Source organism: Mesocricetus auratus, unplaced genomic scaffold, assembly GCF_017639785.1.
Source record: "Mesocricetus auratus isolate SY011 unplaced genomic scaffold, BCM_Maur_2.0 contig_5342_pilon_obj, whole genome shotgun sequence".
NCBI lineage: Eukaryota > Metazoa > Chordata > Mammalia > Rodentia > Cricetidae > Mesocricetus > Mesocricetus auratus.
The window spans coordinates 1-8,090 of record NW_024430403.1 but is presented as its reverse complement, the minus strand read 5'-3'; the positions used below and the strand labels follow the sequence as shown (position 1 = coordinate 8,090).

The 8,090-nt window shown below is 45.3% G+C and overlaps 1 protein-coding gene across 1 annotated transcript; it reads left to right on the top strand.

The window, feature by feature from the left end:
• Positions 1–265: 265 nt before the first annotated feature.
• Positions 266–3,817, top strand: LOC121138055 (liver carboxylesterase-like). The gene is made up of 7 exons (XM_040740878.1): positions 266–409; positions 1,049–1,182; positions 1,264–1,522; positions 2,657–2,755; positions 3,047–3,187; positions 3,307–3,387; positions 3,622–3,817. The coding sequence occupies exons 1-7, from the start codon at positions 293–295 to the stop codon at positions 3,784–3,786; spliced, it is 996 nt and encodes a 331-aa protein (XP_040596812.1). The 5' UTR covers positions 266–292; the 3' UTR covers positions 3,787–3,817.
• Positions 3,818–8,090: the final 4,273 nt, after the last annotated feature.

Below are 8,090 nucleotides of genomic sequence, written 5' to 3'. Positions count from 1 at the left end.
ACAATCAGTTTTAATAGAGGATGCCAGCAGTCTCCATACTAGCTCTCAGGATATTAATATCCAACCAGAGGAATACCTAATGTCCTGCTCTATTCTCATTTCTACAGACCTGGTGGTCTTAACTTTGATAGGAAGGGACTTTAGTGAAGGGCCAAAAGTTATCAGGGCATCATGGGAAGTATTATCTGAATGTGGCTGAGAAAAATTTCATACTAAGATTTAGGTTTGACCACTACATGCATATCTTAGACTGTCTCCCATTTTTACTAGGTGTCTGCAAACTGATTTGATTATGTCACAAGTTTCAAAAGAGAGGATAATTATCATTCCTACCATCTCTATGTCTGAGGACTGCCTGTATCTCAACATCTACGCACCAGTTCATGCCCATGAAGGTTCTAACTTTCCTGTGAGTGTGAGACTGTGGACAACTGGGGAAGAGGATGTTTCTTTTTCTGGAAGATAGAAAGGCACAAAGCAATTCAGAGATCCACTGTGGTTTAGACCCTGATTAGTAGTCTTACCTTATTGGTTTCAAGAAGGTCATCTCAGCCATGGTGAGCTGCTGAAACTTGTGTGTGTGTGGCTTAGCACACTGGAGTTCTTAGAGGTAAGAAGCACTAGTCTTTGGTTAAGCCAGAAATTCTCCGAATTTGAACCAGGCAGACCCACTTTGGGAAGATGCTCAAGGACTGCATATTGACATCACCAAAATTTCCATCTGCAGGTTATCCCTTGTAAAAATGGGATCTGATGTACTTTTTGAACAACAATCAGGAAAGACACACATGGAGACACTACTATTTGCTCTACTTTGATGTGTCTGAGTGATGATCTAGAGACATTAAACCATGCGGAGATTTCCTGTTGGGGAAGTGCAAATGAATATATGCTTATATGACTACAGTACCCCATCTGTTGACTACATTCTGAAATCTCTATGAGATCAATATGTATGTCAATCTGCATAGAGAAGAAACATTTGATAATCTAGTAGGCAGCCCAATTGTGCTAGAACTAGGTATGTCATCTGTCTTGATTTCTTCAGGTGATGGTGCGGATCCATGGTGGTGCATTGGTTGTAGGAATGACTTCCATGAATGATGGATCCACACTGGCAGCTACTGAGGATATAGTTATTGTCCCTATCCAGTATTGCTTGGGTATCCTTGGCTTCTTCAGGTAAGCCTGGGATGAGACTGGGTAATGTTACTTGAGTAGAACATGGACCGACCTGTGATTCCTGTTCCTGCCACTTCACAGCACTGGAGACAAGTATGCCAGAGGAAATTGGGGCTACCTGCACCAAATGACTGCCCCACACTGGGTCCAGCAGAATATTGCCTCCTTTGGAGGCAATCCTGGCCAGGTCACTATTTTTGGTGCATCGGCAGGTGGCTCAAGTGTGTCCTCACTTATCATGTCCCCAATGTCCAAAGGACTCTTCCATGGAGCCATTATGCAGAGTGGAGTGGCTCTGCTACCTGGCCTTATCTCTGACACACCTGAGGCGGTCTACACAGTGAGTATCTTCATCAATACCAGTCCCTACTTTGCTGCTTCAGGTCTGGCCTGTGGTAATCTGTTAATATGTTAAGCAGGGGGAAAACAAGGTCCATGGCAAATAGCTGCTTCCCAGTCATTTATGAGAGGCATAAAACTAAGTATCTCCCCACCTCTACTTCATGCATGCTGAGAATATATTATATGACAGCAAAGCTGTTTCTCTGACTTCCACTATTGGCAAAACTCATACACATGGTTTGCTGGTTTGCTTCTTGTTACTGTGATAAAGACCATGGCCAAAAGCTGCTTGTGGGAAAAGTGTTCAGTTCAATTTACAGTTTATAGTCCATATTGAAGGGAAATCAGAGCAGGCACTCAGGCAGTTACCTGGAGGTTGGGAGTGAAGCCTAGGCCAGGGAGGAACACTGCTTAATGCCTTGTTTCCCATGGCTTCCTAAACTTGCTTTCTCATACAACACAGATCACCTGCACATGGGTTGTACTGTTCAAAGCTGGATGGGCCCCTTCTGCACCAGTCATTTATCAGTAAAATGCTTGGACACACCTATGAGCCAACCTGATAGAGCCATATTCTCAGTTGAAGTTCCTCTTTCAATATTGCCCTGGCTTGTGTCAACATGATGAATAAATATGTAAAAAGACATATGGATTGAGGGAAAGGTGAGTGGTAGAAATACTCACTCTGCAAGTGTGAGGCTCCAAGTTCAAATAAGTTTAGAGGTGATACTATGTGTCAATATTCCCAGTGCTCCTATGGACAGATGTGAAACAAAGACTATGAATCTCTGGAATATCAAAGTTCAGCTAAGCTGATGACAAATGCAAACAGTGAGTAAGGTGACAGTGATACCTGAGGATGTTCTCCACAAATTAGGACACACCATATTGTTATACATGAACACCACATTCAAAAACAAAACAACAATTAAACAAATATGTAGGCAGAAATGGTCCCTGTCCCAGCTGTTACCTTTGTGCAACTGACAATATGAACAATTCCACTTAAGTCATTTCATACACAACAAAAAGTAGGGTGTGGTATTTGGAGGCAATGACATTTACTTGAAATCAAGGAAACTCTGTTCCCTGCTGAGAAAGATGAGCAAACCAGTGTCTGTTCTATTTACAGATGGTGGCGAACTTATCAGGATGTGAGGCCAAGGACTCAGAGGCCCTGGTATATTGTCTTCAAGGCAAGACTGAAGCAGAGATTCTGGCTATCAACCAGGTTGGGAGAATTGTGTGGACTGGAGGACCTGGTCACTAGGATGTGGGGTTGCCAGTACTTACTACTCTAACCAGTTAACTGGTATCCAAGGTTTGGTGTTCTTTTAATCCTGTGTGCAGAAATAATAATTGGGTGTATTTTGATGTCAGTTTCTCCTGGAGTGAGCCTGGGATGAGATAGGAAATGGGGAAATAGCATGGGAGTTCTGTTCTATATTCTACTAGGTTCTGACAATGGGCATTAGAATATTTATGTGATTGGTCTTCAGCCCTGACACTTAGTGCCACATAGGTCTTCATGATAATCCCTGCTGTGGCAGATGGGGTGTTCCTACCTAGGCACCCTTGGTATCTGTTAGCCTCTGTGGATTTTCACCCTGTCCCCAGCATTATTGGTGTAGACAGTGACAAGTATGGCTGGGGAGTCCCCTTGGTAAGGCCAAGTACTAAATCCCTGGGAACCTAAACTAAAAAGGAGGGTGGTGGGAAAGCAAAGAAACTTTGATCTAGAGCCAAACTACCCTATACTGAAGACTCTCCTCTACTTCCAAGGTCATGGGCCTTGATCATGTCATAAAGACCATAACCAGAGAGACCCTGCCAGCTTTTCTGAAGAGCAGAGTAGCACACATGGTGAGAGACCTTGGCTCCTGTCCTTATAAATAGGGTTTCCATATATTATTCTCTGATACCACACCCAGAAATGAAGGCTAGTGTATGTGTGTGTTTCTGTGTGGGCTTACCAAAAGCTTGTGCCTTTCTGCATATACCCTGTTTCATCCCAGGCCACATTCCTTACTAGGAGGCTGTTGCCTACCTATCTAATGTCCTGACCTACATCCCTCTTCCTGATTCCTCCTAGTGTAGAGGCTGCCTCCTGAATGTAGTGACCTGCTAATGCAAGAATACATGGGAGATGTTGAGGACCCCCAGACCCTCCAAGCACAGTTCAGAGAGTTGATGGAGGACTTCACGATTGTGATTCCTGCACTCCAAGTAGCATATTTTCAACGTGAGTATATCTTTAACTAGACCAAGTGTGGGGGGATCTCAGAGCTGTGGATCCCAGATGAGCTCTGTAGTTTCCAGGCCTGGCACATGTCTCAATCTTGTCTCTGATACCAGACATTTGAAGACACTTACCTCAGTAAATCCTCAAGTCTAGTGTAAAAGAGTGACATTTTATTCAGTTCCAAAGCAGTAAATATGCTATTTAAACTTGGGGTCTTGTCAAAACTACTCATCTGGGAATGACAGGGTCACTATTTCCAATGATCCCATCTGGATTTCATCACTCAAATGTGATTCCAGATAACTTTAGAGTAAGGTTTCTTGTCACCATTGTTTGGTAGGAAATCTCCATGTGAGAAATCAATATATCAACATGTGCTCTCACTCACAGGTTCTCATGCTCCTGTCTGTGAGGAGCCGCCCTCGCTATCGCTATCGCCATTAGAAGATGGCGCTGACATACACTGTCAGTTGGAGTTCACCGTTTAAGCTGTGCCTCTCCCGTGGCGTCATCTGGGGTGATGAGCAAACCACCAATCCCGGCTCTACACGTCTCACTCGGAGCTCCTAGGCTTATATAAGGGGCTGGGTTTCTTAGCTTGGGGTCTCCCTTTCAGAAGCTGATCATCTATCTCTCAAGATGTATTAAAGCTTTACTGCAGAAGGATCCGAGTGTCCTGCATCGTTCTTGCTGGTGAGACGGTAGCGTGGGACATCTGGTGCCGAAACCCAGGAACTCTTCAACATCGCCGGCGCTGCGGGAGACCCCTCGGAAGACTGGGCGGATTCAGAACTGCAGGGACGTAAGTTCAGAGAGGTATGCTTGATCCTGAACACCCCTTTTCTCGACTTTGGCCTTAGTTTGTCATCACCGTGGGACGGGTCAGTGGAGGCTTTGGTGCTAGTCCTGTTTGTCCTCCTTCTTCATCGTGGCTGGTGCTGACAGAACGGTGCTGTCAGTCTGGTAAAGGAGTCGAGCGCCGTTTTTTAGATAAGCCGCTAGCGCAATGGGGTTGTCACAGTCAGTGGTTACTGCCCTACAGACTGTGCTAAAGCAAAGAGATCTCAAAATTGCACCACGAACACTTCAAAATTTTGTGAAGGAGGTAGATAGAGTGGCACCATGGTATGCTTGTTACGGGTCCCTCACTGTGGCCTCATGGAACAAGCTAGGTAAAGAACTAGACAGGAAGCATGCAGAAGGAGATCTCCGCTTAGGTACCAAAGCCATTTGGAAGCTAGTTAAAAACTGCTTGGAGGATGAGGCCTGTCACCCTGCTATAGTAGAAAGTCAGGGAACCTTAGAGGAAGTTCAGGATAGCATGTCAGAAACTGAACGGAGTGAGAGAATGGGAGCTCGCAAAAGGAAAGACATGTCTAAGAAAAAAGGCCCTCCCCAAGAAGTTAAGAACGGGGGAGAGAAAGAAGGGAGTGATCATTCACCCCCTAACAAATCTAAGAAAAAGAAAAAGCCAGAATCTAGCCTATACCCTACGGTAGAGCTAGAAGCCTTGGAGCTAGATAATTCCGATTCTGACACTCTGGATTCTAGCAAAGAAGGTGGTCTAGAGGAGGAGGTGGCACGGTATGAGGAAGAAAGATATTACCCTGATAGACACCGGCTGCTGAAAACAAAAATGAATGTGAGGCCACCGCCTATAAATCCGGCGGGCTCACGCCCCTCGGCGCCTCCGCAGTATGAGCTTTGGCTGAATACTGGTACTGACTCCTTTTTACCTTTAGAGGAACGGAGAAAAATACAAATGGCTTTTCCAGTATTCGAGAATGCGGAAGGCGGAAGAGTACATACCCCCGTAGATTACAATCAAATCAAAGAATTGGCTGAATCCGTTCGTAATTATGGGGTCAATGCTAACTTTACCACAATACAGGTGGAAAGGCTTGCTAATTTTGCCATGACTCCCACTGACTGGCAGACGACAGTGAAAGCAGTGCTTCCCAACATGGGACAATACATGGAATGGAAGGCTCTCTGGTATGATGCAGCCCAGGCGCAAGCTAGAGTTAATGCCACAGCTGAAGATGAGAATCAGAGGCAGTGGACATTTGAAATGCTGACAGGTCAGGGTCAACATGCCCTTAATCAAACCAACTACATCTGGGGCGTCTATGGTCAGGTGTCGGCCGCCGCTATTAAAGCATGGAAGGCCCTCACAAAAAGGGGAGAATCCAGTGGACACCTTACAAAGATTGTCCAAGGACCCCAAGAGCCATTTTCAGACTTTGTGGCCAGAATGACCGAGGCCGCCGGTCGCATCTTTGGTGATTCAGAACAAGCTATGCCCCTAATTGAGCAACTTGTCTATGAACAAGCAACCCAGGAATGTCGAGCGGCTATCGCCCTCGCAAAAGCAAAGGTTTACAAGATTGGCTCAGAGTGTGCAGGGAGCTGGGGGGACCCCTAACCAATGCAGGACTAGCTGCCGCCATTTTACAAACGCACAGGCGTAGAGATTTATCTAGTTGAAAAGCTTGTTTTAATTGTGGGAAAATGGGGCACCTTAAGAAAGATTGTCAAGCCCCTGAAAGAACAAGAGAACTGGAGCTTTGCCATCGTTGTGGTAAAGGTTATCATAGGGCTAGTGAATGCAGGTCAGTCCGGGACATGAAAGGGAGGCTTCTGCCCCCTATTGAAGAACCCAAGGTACCCCAATCAAAAAACGGGTCACGGGGCCCATGGTCCCAGGGCCCTCAGAAATATGGGAACCGATTTCAGAAAAGCAATCAAGAGGAAGTAGAGGCTTCCGAGGAACCCCCGGAATGGACTTGCTTGCCGCCTCCGACTTCTTACTCATGCCCCAAATGAATGTTCAACCGGTCCCAGTCCATTCCCCTGGACCTTTGCCCCCTGCCACCATTGGGCTTATTCTGGGCCGTGGCTCCTTAACTTTACAGGGACTCATTATATATCCTGGGATTGTTGACCCGTATCATAAAGAGGAGATTCAAGTTCTCTGTTCTAGCCCTCGGGGAGTATTTTCTATAAAGCAGGGAGATAGAATTGTACAACTGGTGTTGCTGCCCTCCCTCGGGGATGGAGAAACCTACACTTTACAGAGGAGCCGTTATGGGTCTCTCAATGGCCTCTATCCTCTGAAAAATTAGAGGCTGTCACAAGATTAGTGCAAGAACAGGAACGGCTGGGGCATCTAGAGCCTTCTACCTCCCCATGGAATACACCAATTTTTGTTATTAAAAAGAAATCTGGGAAGTGGAGATTACTCCATGACCTGCGGGCCATTAACAATCAGATGCATCTTTTTGGCCCTGTTCAAAGAGGACTTCCTTTGCTTTCTGCACTTCCTCAAGATTGGAAGCTTATTATTATAGATATTAAGGATTGTTTCTTCTCTATTCCACTTTACCCACGGGATAGACCAAGGTTTGCCTTCACTATCCCTTCTCTTAATCATATGGGACCAGACAAGAGATTTCAGTGGAAGGTCCTGCCGCAAGGCATGGCCAATAGCCCAACAATATGTCAGCTGTATGTGCAGGAGGCTTTGGAGCCAATTAGGAAGCAATTTACATCTTTAATCATGATCCATTATATGGACGATATTCTTATTTGTCACAAAGAGTTAGATGTTTTACAAAAGGCTTTTCCCATGCTGGTGGCTGAATTAAAACAGTGGGGATTAGAGATTGCCTCAGAAAAGGTTCAAATTGCAGATACAGGCCTCTTTTTGGGCTCAATGATTACTCCCAAAAATATAGTTCCTCAGAAAATAGAAATTCGCAAAGACCACTTACAAACATTAAATGATTTTCAGAAACTTCTGGGAGATATAAATTGGTTGAGGCCCTTTTTAAAAATTCCATCTGCTGACCTAAAACCCCTCTTCGATCTCCTGGAGGGTGAGCCTCATATCTCCTAACCCAGAAAATTTACCCCTGCCGCCCACCGAGCCTTACAGATGGTGGAAGAGGCCTTACAGGAAGCACAATTACATCGTATTGAGGAGTCACTACCTTTTAATCTGTGTGTTTTTAAGACAGCTCAATTGCCAACTGCAGTCCTGTGGCAACATGGACCATTACTTTGGATTCATCAAAATGCTTCCCCTGCTAAGATTATTGACTGGTACCCTGATGCTGTTGCACAGCTCGCGCTTCGCGGAATAAAAGCAGCTGTTACGCATTTTGGCAGGGATCCTGATTCCTTGATTGTGCCTTATACTGCTGCACAAGTTCAGACCTTGGCAGCCACATCTAGTGATTGGGCAGTTTTAGTTACTTCCTTTTCAGGACAAATTGATAATCATTTTCCAAAGCATCCAATTTTACAGTTTGCCCTAAACCAG

Excerpts from the sequence above, each read along its gene's own strand:
- LOC121138055 (XM_040740878.1), top strand. The coding sequence starts at position 293 with ATGTCACAAGTTTCAAAAGAGAGGATAATTATCATTCCTACCATCTCT. Across the intron at positions 1,183-1,263 it reads GGTATCCTTGGCTTCTTCAG|CACTGGAGACAAGTATGCCA; the intron begins GTAAGCCTGGGA and ends GCCACTTCACAG. Across the intron at positions 1,523-2,656 it reads CACCTGAGGCGGTCTACACA|ATGGTGGCGAACTTATCAGG; the intron begins GTGAGTATCTTC and ends TTCTATTTACAG.